General features: G+C 41.8%; 1 protein-coding gene across 1 annotated transcript in view; it reads left to right on the top strand.

Annotated features, from left to right (window-relative positions):
- lad1 (ladinin) overlaps positions 1-15,270 on the top strand; it is a 140,304-nt gene that overhangs the window by 88,859 nt on the left and 36,175 nt on the right. Inside the window, exons 7-8 of the mRNA XM_045696599.1 lie at positions 657-700; positions 15,015-15,060. Coding sequence (XP_045552555.1) covers positions 657-700; positions 15,015-15,060 — 90 coding nt within the window. The remainder of the gene's footprint in view (positions 1-656; positions 701-15,014; positions 15,061-15,270) is intronic.

Raw genomic sequence — 15,270 nt, 5'->3', positions numbered from 1 at the left:
GGTACACACCCTGTATGGTAGGGGTTAGTGTTAACACTAGGTACACATCCTGTATGGTAGGGGTTAGGGTTAGGGTTAGTGTTAACACTAGGTTATACATCCTGTATGGTAGGGGTTAGGGGTTAGGGTTAACACTGGATGTGGTTAGGGTTAGGGTTAGAGTTAACACTGGATGTGGTTAGGGTTAGGGTTAGAGTTAGGGTTAGGGGTTAGGGGTTAGAGTTAGAGTTAGCACTGGATGTGGTTAACCTAATCATTGGTAAAGATGGTGTTGTTCTAATGTCAACTCTTATCAGTGGAAGTTATACATTACATACAGTACTACTATCTTTACCATCACAAACACACACTCTCTTTCCTTACTCACATACATGCATACATACATACATACATACATGCATACATACATACATACACTCTCTGTCCTTACTGACACACACACACACACTCTGTCCTCACTGACACACACACACACACACACACACACACACACACTCTGTCCTCACACACACACACACACACACACACACACACACACACACACACACACACACACACACACACACACACACACACACACACACACACACACACACACACACACACACACACACACTCTGTCCTCACTGACACACACATGCTCTCTCTGTCCACAGATGCTGAGGAAGAAAGAGGAGGAAAGCATGCCTTTACAGAGGAGGTAACAGACACACACACACACACACACATTAGATTAGCCCAAGCCCTACCCATGCCCATGACATTCACCATTGCCGATTGCTTCTGCCAAATGTAAGGCCATGTTTGAGATATTCTGAAAGACTCTGAATGACTGGCCATCAAGTGCATGTCATCACTTCCTGTTGAACGCGGAACGAGAGAGAGAGAGAGCTTTGTTGTTTTGAAAGTCTCTGTGTGTTCTAAAGAAGTGTTCTATTGAAAAAGTTTGGTTACTAGCTAGCTACCTTTTGAGTTTGGATCCCGCAACGCGATTGGCATCAGTTGCTGGGACCGCTACTATCTGTCCTGCCGACCAAAGCTGGGTTTGAGGAGCTGCTTGGCGTAGTAGCTAGCCTAGCTGCCACTGTTAGCTGTTTATCAAGCTAGAGGGGTTTCCTTGAGGGCTTGAATGCAGCCCGGGCTTGTGGCTGATCGGATTCCTGCTGTTTGTTGCCGTTTCCATTTTCCCTGTGACCTTCCCTGTCTGGAAGTGCAAGGAATAACAGCATAGCCTACGTTGCTACCATGAAAAATACCAACGCCAGTGGGAACAGGAGTTTCTCTCTATCACAGGTGAACAAAAAGAGTTGAACAAGAAGTTGTTACAACAACAAGAAAATAGCTTCAAGTGTTTTGTCCAACTAATAAAATGATGGACGTCCTGACCAGAGAGGTCCAGGACCTGAAGAACTGTTTGCAGTTCTCCCAGGGTCAACTCAATGAGTTTAAACAGGAAAACGGCAAGATGACAGCAATCTGTAAGTCAGTGATATAGGACGTCAGTTCAGTGAGTATATGATAAGAATGACGGAGAAATCAGATTATCTCAAGGGACAATCAAGGTGGAACAGCAGAATTGCAGAATCTCCACATGAGACCTGGATGGAGTCTGAGGTCAGAGTGAGGGAAATGATCTCTGAGAAACTGAAGATGGACCACAGGAAGATTGAGGTGGAACACACCCACAGGACTGGAAAACCCATCACTGGCCCAAGTGACAGGCACAGGCCAATAGTGGTCAAGTTCCTGAGGTTCAAGGATAAGGTAGCTGTTCTGGAAAGAGCCAAGAACTTGAGAGGAACATAAATCTTCCTCAACGAGGACTATCCTGAAACTGTTCACCAGAAGAGGAAAGAACTTATCCCAGCCATGAAAGCTGCCAGAGCGTGTGGGGACAATGCTTACATCCACTATGACAGGCTCATTGTCTGTCCACCCTCCCAGAAGCCTGGAAGGGATGAGCAAGCCAAGCCTATAGGTTCCTAGCTTCAACCCCCACAGCACACACACACACCAACTGATTAATGGACTGCTGAATGTATATTTTTTTTTAATCTTGCTTTGTTTGCTCTTTTCCATATTATGTCTATTTCTGATAAGCTACCCAGGAAGAGGCTGAAAATAGTCCATATTAATACATGTAGCCTTAGAAATAAGGTTCATGAAATCAATAATTAGCTTACATCAGATAACATTCATATAGTAGCCATTTCTGAGACTATACAGCAGTAGCAATACAAGGATACAACATCTATAGGATAGACTGGAGTGCTTATGGGTGTTGCTATATTTATATATATATATTGTGGTAAACCATGGGGTGTTGGGTTGAGCGTGCAGAGATTAACACAGAGACAGGGCGGTTTTAGTCTGCAAACACAACTTTACTAGGCCATAAAATAAACACAACAAAGAAAATCACTGAGGTTTGGCTCGGACCTTCTTCTCTCCTCTCGCTTGGTGTCTCTCTCCCCGTTTCCTCCCGCGGTGTGCCACCATGCTCCTTTTATGTGGCCTCCACGGCTGGTTGGCACTTTCCTCTAATCACCTCCACTTAGAGCTGTCTGTGTCGGGGTGCCCAGCTCCCATATTCCCAGCAGAGGGAGCCAACGTCGCCTCACGTACCTCCCCTCTATTACCATCCCCCGGGGTAGACCTCCTGGGATACCACTACATACATATCACACATATATATATATATATATATATATATCTATATCCCTGTAATGCTTAGAGAAGGTCTCATGTCAAGTGTTATTGAAGTTCTGTGGTTGCAGGTTCACATGCCTCATCTAAAGCCTTTTCTATTGGGGTGTTGCGATAGTCCACCAAGTGCTGACAGTCAGTATCAAAATAATATGTGTCAAATTCTTGATAGTGTATGTGATGTAAACAGAGAGGTCTACTTTCTTGGGGACCTGAATATTGACAGGTTTTTATGATCTGTCCGCTCAACAGGAAGCTTCTCACTGTAACCAGTGCCTGTAATCTGGTTCAGGTTATTAATCAACCTACCAGGGTGTTTAGAAACACTACAGGAACAAGATCATCCACATGTATTGATCACATTTTACTAATACTGTAGAACTTTGTTCTAAATCTGTATCTGTAACCATTGGATGCAGTGATCACAATATAGTGGCTATATCCAGGAAAGCCAATGTTCCAAAAGGTTTAAAATAGTGTATAAAGATCATACAACATATTTTGCTGTGACTCTTATGTGGATGATGTTACAAATATTTGTTGGTCTGATGTGATTAATGAGGAGCATCCAGACGCTGCACTTGATGAATTTATTAAATTGCTTCTTCTAATTATTGCTAAACATCTACGTTAAGAAACTGACCGTTAGAACTGTTAAGGCTCCATGGATTGATGAGGAACTGACCGTTAGAACTGTTAAGGCTCCATGGATTGATGAGGAACTGACCGTTACAGCTGCTAAGGCTCCATGGATTGATGAGGAACTGACCGTTAGAGCTGTTAAGGCTCCATGGATTGATGAGGAACTGACCGTTAGAACTGTTAAGGCTCCATGGATTGATGAGGAACTGACCGTTAGAGCTGTTAAGGCTCCATGGATTGATGAGGAACTGACCGTTAGAACTGTTAAGGCTCCATTGATTGATGAGGAATGGAAAAAAGAGATGAGGCAAAAGGAGTGGCTAATAATTCTGGCTGCACATCTGACTGGCTGACTTACTGTAAATTGAGAAATTATGTGATTAAACTTAACAAAAAGAAGATAAAACTATATTATGAAGCCTAGATCAATGACAAAAATAATTATAAAAAAATACACACTTTGGGGTACATTAAATACAATTCTAGGCAGAAAGACAAATTCAACATCCTTCATCGAATCAGATTTTGCCAATTATTTTAATTATTACTTAATTGGCAAGGTGGGCAAATTTACAGCTGAAAACAGTTGTGCTAATTAAAGAAGCAATAAAACTGGCAATAAAGCAATAAAAACTTCTTTAACCTGTCTGGGCTAGGGGGCAGTATTTTCACGGCCGGATGAAAAACGTACCCAATTTAAACAGGTTACTACTCTGGCCCAGAAACTAGAATTTGCATATTATTAGTAGATTTGGATAGCAAACACTCTGAAGTTTCTAAAACTGTTTGAATGCTGTCTGTGAGTATAACAGAACTCATATGGCAGGCAAAAACCTGAGAAAAAGTCAACCAGGAAGTGGAGGATCTGAGAATTGTAGTTCTTCTTTCTAGTTCCTTTCGAAACTACAGTATCTGTGGGGTTACGTTGCACTTCCTAAGGCTTCCATTGGCTGTCAAAAGCCTTCAGAAAGTTGTTTCAGCATTCTCCTGTCACTGGGCAGATAATAGGAGCTCCGTTACCGAGTGGACTGCCTGGCAACAAAGGGATTGGATATGCTCGATCCCGCGAGCGTGCTGTTCCTTCTTTTTCTCCTTGAATGAATACACTATTGTCCGGTTGGAATATTATCGCAATTTTACGTTAAAAATACCATAAAGATTGATTTTAACCTCTTACATATAGACGTTCCGCTAGCGGAACACCTGCTCCAATATCCAATGATGGGCGTGGCGCGAAATACAAATTCCTCTAAAATCCGAAAACTTCAATTTTTCAAACATATGACTATTTTACAGCATTTTAAAGACAAGACTCTCGTTAATCTAACCACACTGTCCGATTTCAAAAAGGCTTTACAGCGAAAGCAAAACATTAGATTATGTCAGCAGAGTACCCAGCCAGAAATAATCAGACACCCATTTTTCAAGCTAGCATATAATGTCACAAAAAACAAAACCACAGCTAAATGCAGCACTAACCTTTGCTGATCTTCATCAGATGACAACCCTAGGACATTATGTTATACAATGCATGCATCTTTTGTTCAATCAAGTTCATATTTATATCAAAAACCAGCTTTTTTACATTAGCATGTGACGTTCAGAACTAGCATACCCCCGCAAACATCCGGTGAATTTACTAAATTACTCACGATAAACGTTCACAAAAAACACAATTATTTTAAGAATTATAGATACAGAACTCCTCTATGCACTCGATATGTCCGATTTTAAAATAGCTTTTCGGTGAAAGCACATTTTGCAATATTCTCAGTAGATAGCCCAGCCATCACGGCTAGCCATTTAGACACCGACCAAGTTTAGCCCTGATCAAACTCCGATTTACTATTACAAAAGTTTGATTACCTTTGTTGTCTTCGTCAGAATGCACTCCCAGGACTGCTACTTCAATAAGAAATGTTGGTTTGGTCCAAAATAATCCATCGTTATATCCAAATAGCTGCGTTTTGTTCGTGCGTTCCAGACACTATCCGAATGGTAAATCAGGGTCGCGAGCATGGCGCAATTCATGACAAAAGATTTCTAAATATTCCATTACCGTACTTCGAAGCATGTCAACCGCTGTTTAAAATCAATTTTTATGCCATTTTTCTCGTAAAAAAGCGATAATATTCCGACCGGGAATCTCCATTTAGCTAAACAGAGGAAAGAAAACAAAGCTTTCGGTCGACGCGGGCACGAGCCTGAGTCTCACAGTACTATAACCAGCCACTACCCAAACGCGCTACTTTGTTTCAGCCAGAGCCTGCAAAGCCACGATTCAGCATTTTGCCGCCTTCTGAGAGTCCATGTGAGCCGTAGAAAGTGTCACGTAAGAGCAGAGATCCCCTGTAATTGATAGAGATAATCAACAAGGCCAAGAAATGGTCAGACAGGGTACTTCCTGTACAGAATCTTCTCAGGTTTTGGCCTGCCAAATGAGTTCTGTTATACTCAGACACCATTCAAACAGTTTTAGAAACTTTGGAGTGTTTTCTATCCAAAGCTAATAATTATATGCATATTCTAGTTTCTGGGCAGGAGTACTAATCAGATTAAATCGGGTACGTTTTTTATCCGTCCGTGAAAATACTGCCCCCTAGCCATAACAGGTTAAACGGCGTTTGACATGCTTCTAAGTACGGTAATGGAACATTTTGACTTTTCGTCTCTGGTTCCCGCGCTCGCGCGTTATGCCTTTGGATAGTGCTCTGAACGCACGAACAAAACAGAGGTATTTGGACATAAATATGGATTATTTCGAACTAAAACAACATTTCTTGTGGAAGTAGCAGTCCTGGGAGTGCATTCTGACTAGGATCAGCAAAGGTAAGAGAATATTTCTAATACTAATTCTGAGTTTAGGTGGCTCCGAACCTGGCGGGTGTCTGTATAGCTTGCTGTGATGGCTGAGCTATGTACTCAGAATATTGAAAAATGTGCTTTCTCCGTAAAGCTATTTTAAAATCTGACACAGCGGTTGCATCCAGGAGTAGTCTATCTATAATTCTTGAAATAATTGTTATATATTTTGGGTTAGGGTTAGGGTTAGGGTTATGATGAGTATTTTTGTAAATTGATGTGCACATTCACTGGAAGTTTTGGTGGGAATACATTTTCTGAACACCATGCGCCAATGTAAAATGCTGTTTTTGGATATAAATATGAACTTTATCGAACAAAACATACATGTATTGTGTAACATAATGTCCTGGGAGTGTCATCTGATGAAGACCGTCAAAGGTTAGTGCTTCATTTAGCTGTGTTTTGGGTTTTATTGACACGTTGTCACGGCTCCTCCTCTGCAGTGCAGGGGCGGTTCCTCCTGCAGGCAGAGGAGGGTCGTTAGTGATTGGAGCTGGTGTGATTGGAGCCACCTGGGCTCAGGGTATTTAACAAACTGCTCCATTAACCTGTTAGGGCTAGGGGGCAGCATTGACACGGCTGGATAAAAAACATACCCGATTTAATCTGGTTACCACTCCTACTCAGTAACTAGAATATGCATATACTTATTACATATGGATAGAAAACACCCTAAATTTTCTAAAACTGTTTGAATGGTGTCTGTGAGTATAACAGAACTCAAATGGCAGGTCAAAACCTGAGAGATTCCTTTACAGGAAGTGGCCTGTCTGACCATTTCTGGAACTTCTTTGCCATCTCTATCATTTACTAAGGATCTCTGCTCTAACGTGACACTTCCCACGTCGTCCATAGGCTCTCATAGCCCGGGAAAAAAGAGAATGTCGTCATTCCAGCCCCAGGCTGAAACACATTATCGCCTTTCTCAAGTGGCCCATCAAGAGACACTAGCTTATGCGCGTGACCCCGACCGCCCCCGCCTTTGGGATTTTTTCCTCTGTTTGCCGAAAAGGAGATTCCCTGTCGGAATATTATCGCTTTTCTACGAGAAAAATGACGTAAAAATTGATTTTAAACAGCGGTTGACATGCTTCGACGTACGGCAATGGAATACTTTGAATTTTATTGTCAGGAATTGCGCCAAGCGCGCGACACTTCTTTACTATTTCGGATAGTGTCTGGAACGCATCGAACAAAACGCCGCTATTCGGATATAACGATGGATTATTTTGGACCAAACCAACATTTGTTATTGAAGTAGACGTCCTGGGTGTGCATTCTGACGAAGAGAACAAAAGGTAATGACATTTTTATAATAGTAAATATGATTATGGTGAGTGCTAAACTTGCCGGGTGTCTAAATAGCGAGCCCGTGATGCCTGGGCTATGTACTTAGAATATTGCAAAATGTGCTTTCACCAAAAAGCTATTTTAAAATCGGACATATCGAGTGCATAGAGGAGGTCTGTATCTATAATTCTTAAAATAATTGTTATGCTTTTTGTGAACGTTTATCGTGAGTAATTTAGTAAAATGTTAGCGAATTCCCCGTAAGTTTGCGGGGGGTATGCTAGTTCTGAACGTCACATGCTAATGTAAAAAGCTGGTTTTTGATATAAATATGAACTTGATTGAACAAAACATGCATGTATTGTATAACATAATGTCCTAGGGTTGTCATCTGATGAAGATCATCAAAGGTGAGTGCTGCATTTAGCTGTCTTCTGGGTTTTGGTGACATTATATGCTGGCTTGAAAAATGGGTGTCTGATTATTTCTGGCTTGGTACTCTGCTGACATAATCTAATGTTTTGCTTTCGTTGTAAAGCCTTTTTGAAATCGGACAGTGTGGTTAGATTAACGAGAGTCTTATCTTTAAATGGCTGTAAAATAGTCATATGTTTGAGAAATTGAAGTAATATGATTTTGAAGATTTTGAAAATCGCGCCACAGGATGGCAGTGGCTGTTACGTAGGTGGGACGAATTCGTCCCGCCGGTCCCATAGAGGTTAACCTCTCTCTCGCTTGGCTTGCTCTCTCTCTCCCTGCTCCTCCAGGTATGATCCTGTTTTGTTTGTTCCTTTGTTTGTTCCTTTGTTGGTTTATTTAGTTTCCACTCAGTCATGTTCACACACACATATTCACGCATCCATGCACCCTACATTCACCCTACATTATGACATTTCCACACCTCATTCCTTTTTCTTTGTTTAGAATTAATAGTTTCGTTTTATAATAAATAACTTTTTGAATTGGCCTATACCGGTTGTTGATGTCCTCTCATTTTTGCCACAGGCTATGAGCCAGCCTGTGACAACGTCCTTGCTTTGAAAATGGCTGTGTGATTATTTTTGTCTATGTACTCTCCTAACATAATCTAATGTTTTGTTTTCGCTGTAAAGCCTTTTTGAAATCGGACAATGTGGTTACATCAAGGTGAAGTGTATGTTTGAGAAAGTTGAATTATGACATTTTGTTGTTTTTGAATTTGCCGCCCTGATATTTCACTGGCTGTGTCCCGCAGGTGGTCACGCTAGTGTCCCACGTAGCCCATAGAAGTTAAACTAGTTGAGTATCTGGAGCATCAGCATTTGTGGGTTTGATTACAGGCTCAAAATGGCCAGAAACAAAGCACTTTCTTCTGAAACTCATCAATCTATTCTTGTTCTGAGAAATGAAGGCTATTCCATGCAAGAAATTGCCAAGAAACTGAAGATCTCGTACAATGCTGTGTACTACTCCCTTCACAGAACAGCGCAAACTGGCTCTAACCAGAATAGAAAGAGAAGTGGGAGGCCCCGGTGCACAACTGAGCAAGAGGGCAGTCTAGTTTGAGAAACAGACACCTCACAAGTCCTCAACTGGCAGCTTCATGAAATAGAACCCGCAAAACACCCGTCTCAACGTCAACAGTGAAGAGGCGACTCCGGGATGCTGGCATTCTAGGCAGAGTTCCTCTGTCCAGTGTCTGTGTTATTTTGCCCATCTTAATATTTTATTTTATTGGCCAGTCTGAGATATGGCTTTTCTTTGCAGAGCCAGTTTGCGTTGTTCTGTGCTGTCTAGAAGGCCAGCATTCTGGAGTCGCCTCTTCACTGTTGACATTGAGACTGGTATTTTTTCTTTATTATTGTCCAGTGAAGTGCTGCAAAGAAAGACCTAGTAGACCTAATGGCGCCGAAGGCTGCCGTTTTACGATCCTGTAACCAATTGTGCTATTGTGTATGTTTTTTCGTGTTATTTGTAACTTATTTTGTACATAATATTTCTGCCACCATGTCTTATGACCGAAAAGAGCTTCTAAATATCAGGGCAGCGATTACTCACCCCGTACCGGAGGAATACTTTTTCTTTAACGAGTCGTAGAAGGAAGGGAAGGATTTACTTCAGACACTCGACAAGGCCTTCATCCCCATCATTCGCAGCAGAAAGAGACGGGGACGAAGGTCCTGGTGCCTTGTAAGGATCCGACGCTGATAATTTACCTTTACCATCGGTCGTATTAGCCAACGTACAATCAGTCGATAATAAAATAGACAAACTACGATCACGTATATCCTACCAACAGGACATTAAAAACTGTAATATCTGTTTCACCGAGTCGTGGCTGAACGATGACATGAATAACATACAGCTGGCGGGTGTTAAGCTTTTTCGGCAGAATAGAGCAGTGGCCTCTGGTAAGACAAGTCTATGTATATTTGTAAACAACAGCTGGAGCACGAAATCTTAGGAAGTCTCAAGGTTTTGCTCGCCTGAGGTTGAGTATCTCATGATAATCTGTAGACCACACTATTTACCAAGAGTTTTCATCTGTATTTTTCGTAGCTGTCTATATACCACCACAAACAGATGCTAGCACTAAGACTGCACTCAATGAGCTGTATACGGCCATAAGCAAACAGGAAAACGCTCACCCAGAGGCGGTGCTCCAAGTGGCACCCCAATGGTGGAACAAGCTCCCTCACGACGCCAGGACAGCGGAGTCAATCACCACCTTCCGGAGACACCTGAAACCCCACCTCTTTAAGGAATACCTGGGATAGGATAAAGTAATCCTTCTACCCCACCCCCCAAAAAAGAGATGTACTATTGTAAAGTGGTTGTTCCACTGGATATCATAAGGTGAATGCACCAATTTGTAAGTCGCTCTGGATAAGAGCATCTGCTAAATGACGTAAATGTAAATGTAGTGGCCGGGGACTTTAATGTAGGGAAACTCATCCGTTTTACCTCATTTCTACCAGCATGTTAAATGTGCAACCAGAGAGAAAAAAACTCTAGACCACTTTTATTCCACATACAGAGATGCGTACAAATCTGACCATAATTTTTTTCTTCTGATTCCTGCTTACGAACAAAAACTAAAGCCGGAAGCACCAGTGACTCGGTCGACCAGAAAGTGGTCAGATGAAGCAGATACTAAACTACAGAACTGTTTTGCTAGCACAGACTAGAATATGTTCCAGGATTCTTCCGATGGCATTGAGGAGTACAACACATTAGTCACTGGCTTCATCAATAAGTGCATCGATGACATCGTCCCCACAGTGACCACATGTACATACCAGAAGCCATGGATTACAGGCAACATCTGCACTGAGCTAAAGGGTAGAGCTGCTGCTTTCAACCCGGAAGCTTACAAGAAATCTCGCTATGCCCTTCAACGAACCATCAAAAATACAAAGCATCAATACAGGACTAAGATTGAAATGTACTACACCGGTTCCTATGCTCGTCTTATGTGGCAGGGCTTGCAAACTATTACAGACTACAAAGGGAAGCACAGCCGTGAGCTGCCCAGTGACACGAGCCTACCAGACGAGCTGAATTACTTCTATGCTCGCATCGAGGCAAGTAGCACTGAAGCATGCATGAGAGCATCAGCTGTTCCGGACGACTGTGTGATCACGCTCTCCATAGCCAGTGGGAGTAAGACCTTTAAACAGGTCAACATTCACAAGGCTGCAGGGCCAGTTGGAGTACCAGGACGTGTACTCCGAGCATGCGCTGACCAACTGGCAAGTGTCTTCACTGATATTTTCAACCTCTCCCTGTCTGAGTCTGTAATACCAAGATGGTTCAAGCAGGCCACTATAGTCCCTGTGCCCAAAAACACCAAGGTAATCTGCCTAAATGACTACCGACTCGTAGCTCTCACGTCTGTAGCCATGAAGTGCTTTGAAAGGCTGGTCATGGTTCACATCAATACCATTATCCCAGAAACGCTAGACCCACTTCTATTTGTATACCGCCCTAATAGATCCACAAATGATGCAATCTCTATTGCACTCAATACTGCCCTTTCCCACCAGGACAAAAGGAACACCTATGTGAGAATGCTATTCATTGACTACAGCTCAGCGTTCAACACCATGCAATCCAGTTTCCGAGCTGGTAACCGATCGCTGCCCGCCCGTCCAGCATCACTACTCTGGACGGTTCTGACTTAGAATATGTGGACAACTACAAATACCTAGGTGTCTGGTTAGACTGTAAACTCTCCTTCCAGACTCACACTAAGCATCTCCAATCCAAAATCAAATCTAGAGTCGGCTTCCTATTTCGCAAAACAAAGCATCCTTCACTCATGCTGCCAAACATACCCTCGTAAAACTGACTATCCTACCAATCCTTGACTTCGGCGATGTCATTTTATAAAATATCCTCCAACACTCTACTCAGCAAACTGGATGCAGTCTATCACAGTGCCATCCGTTTTGTCATGAAAGCCCCATATACTACCCACCACTGCGACATGAATGCTTTCATTGGCTGGCCCTCGCTTCATATTCGTCGCCAGACCCACTGGCTCCAGGTCATCTATAAGTCTTTGCTTGGTAAAACTCCGCCTTATCTCAGCTCACTGGTCACCATAACAACACCCACCCGTTGCACACGCTCCAGCAGGTATATCTCACTGGTCATCCCCAAAGCCAATACCTCTTTGGCTGCCTTTCCTTCCAGTTCTCTGCTGCCAATGACTGGAAGAAATTGAAAAAAAAATTGCTGAAGTTGGAGACTTATCTCCCTCGCTAACTTTAAGCATCAGGTATCTGAGCAGCTTACCGATCGCTGCACCTGTTCGCTGCACCTGTACACAGCCCATCTGTAAATAGCCCATCCAACTACCTACTTCATCCCCATATTGTTTTTATTTACTTTTTTGCTCTTTTGCACACCAGTATTTCTTCTTGCACATCATCATCTGCACATCTATCACTCCAGTGTTCATTTGCTCAATTGTAATTACTTCGCTACTTTGGCCTGTTTATTGCCTTACCTCCTTACTCCATTTGCACACACTGTACAGTATATAGACTTTTTCTATTTTGTTAATGATTGTACGTTTGTTTATCACATGTGTAACTCTGTGTTGTTTGTGTCGCACTGCTTTGCTTTATCTTGGCCAGGTCGCAGTTGTAAATGAGAACTTGTTCTCAACTGGCCTACCTGGTTAAATAAAGGACTTGTTCTCAACTGGCCTACCTGGTTAAATAAAGGACTTGTTCTCAACTGGCCTACCTGGTTAAATAAAGGACTTGTTCTCAACTGGCCTACCTGGTTAAATAAAGGACTTGTTCTCAACTGGCCTACCTGGTTAAATAAAGGACTTGTTCTCAACTGGCCTACCTGGTTAAATAAAGGACTTGTTCTCAACTGGCCCACCTGGTTAAATAAAGGACTTGTTCTCAACTGGCCTACCTGGTTAAATAAAGGACTTGTTCTCAACTGGCCTACCTGGTTAAATAAAGGACTTGTTCTCAACTAGCCCACCTGGTTAAATAAAGGGGAAATAAAATGAAAAAGAAAAAGGTCCTTTGCTGTTGTTCTGGGATTGATTTTCACTTTTCGCACCAAAGTATGTTCATCTCTAGGAGACAGAACATGTCTCCTTCCTGAGCGGTATGGCGGCTGCGTGGTCCCATGGTGTTTATACTTGCGTACTATTGTTTGTACAGATGAACGTGGTATCTTCAGGCATTTGGAAATTGCTCCCAAGGATGAACCAGACTTGTGGAGGTCTACAATTGTTTTTCTGAGGTCTTGGCTGATTTCTTTTCATTTTCCCATGATGTCAAGCAAAGAGGCACTGATTTTGAAGGTAGGCCTTGAAATACATCCACAGGTACACCTCCAATTTACTCAAATAATGTCAATTAACCTATCAGAAGCTTCTAAAGCCATGACATCATTTTCTGGAATTTTCCAAGCTGTTTAAAGGCACAGTCAACTTAGTGTATGTAAACTTCTGACCAACTGGAATTGTGATACGGTGAATTATAAGTGAAATAATCTCTCTGTAAACAATTGTTGGAAAAATGACTTGTGTCATGCACAAAGTAGATGTCCTAACCGACTTGCCAAAACTATAGTTTGTTAACAAGAAATTTGTGGAGTGGTTGAAAAACAAGTTTTAATGACTCCAACCTAAGTGGATGTAAACTTCCGACTTCAACTGTAGCCTCGCTATTGTTATTTTACTGCTGCTGTTTAATTATTTGTAACTTTTATTTTCAATGTTTACTTAACACTTTTTTTCTCAAAACTTCTAAAAACTTTGTTGGTTAAGGGCTTTTAAGTAAGCATTTCACTGTAAGGTCTTCACCTGTTGTATTCGGCGCATGTGACAAATAAAATTTGATTTGATTTAGTTAAACTGCAGCTGGCCCAAAACAGAGCAGCACGTCTTACTCTTCGTTGTTATCAGAGGGCTAATATAAATACTATGCCTGCCAGTCTCTCTTGGCAAAGAGTTGAGGGAAGACTGACTGCGTCACTTCTTTTTATAAGAAACATCCATGTGTTGAAAATCCCAAATTGTTTGCCTAGTCAACTTACACACAGCTCTGACACACATACACACTTAACCCACCAGACATTCCACCAGGGGTCTTTTCACAGTCCCCAAATCCAGAACATATTCCAAAAAGTGTACAGTATTATATAGAGCCATTATTGCATGAAACTCTCTTCCATCTCATATTGCTCAAATGAACAGAACCTGGTTTTAAAAAACAGATTAAGCAACACCACACGGCACAATGCATCTCCCCTATTTGACCCAGATACTGTAGTTTGTGTGTATTGATATGTAGGCTATGTGTGCCGTTTTTACATTGATGTAGTTCTGTCCTTGAGCTGTTCTTGTCTATTAGTGTTCCATATTATCTCATGTTCCATGTTAGGGATGACCAGATCAGGACTTGATAATATGTGCAGGAGTAATGCTGGAAAAGGTACTTTCTTACGATGCAACTGCAATGATGAGATAGATGTTCTTCATTGTTTTTATGTTTTATTATGTCTCTGTGTTGGATCTTGCCTAGCCAATTTGTCTCAAGAGGACCACAATGGAAATAAGTCCCAGACTTGGTGTGTTATCCTCAATGATTGTACTCATGTGCATGCATGTCTTTTTCAAGTTCTATGTGTGCTTGTTTTTAAAATGGTTGAATTAATAAACCAAACCAGATATTGATGAAAAAACAGGCCCTGCCCTAAGCCGATGTATAATGTCGGGTTCTGGTCGGGTAGCAGAGCTCTAACATACACACCTCTGACTGTGATCCTTGCTACATCATGGCTGTTATGTTTGATGATAAATTATATTTTGTTTTCTCCAACTTTGTCTCTATCTCTCTCTCTCTCCTCTCAATCGCTCTCTCCTCTCAATTGCTCTCTCTCTCTCCTCTCTATCCTATCAATCTCTCTCTCTCTCTCTCTCTCTCCTCTCTATCCTCTCAATCTCTCTCTCTCTCTCTCTCTCTCCTCTCAATCTCTCTCTGTGTCTCTCTCAGTGCCAGCGTCCGGATGGCCTCCAAGACATTTGAACCCAGTAGCTTGGTGAGTTAAAGTTTCGGTTAAAGGTCAAGGGTTTATGATATAAAAAATACGATTTTTCTATCGCTTTGGTGTATGTGGTGATTTTGTTTTAACTATTCGTACAAAACGCCTACCTGGTAACACCTGAAACGTTTCATATTGTGCATTAATTTTGTTTGAATTAAAAAATATATATATTTAACCTTTTAAGTAGGCCGTTTTGTTTTGGCC

This window comes from Salmo salar, chromosome ssa15, assembly GCF_905237065.1.
Source record: "Salmo salar chromosome ssa15, Ssal_v3.1, whole genome shotgun sequence".
NCBI classification, from domain to species: Eukaryota; Metazoa; Chordata; class Actinopteri; order Salmoniformes; family Salmonidae; genus Salmo; species Salmo salar.
Note: the sequence above shows the minus strand (reverse complement) of the source record. Positions and strands in the feature narration are given on the sequence as shown.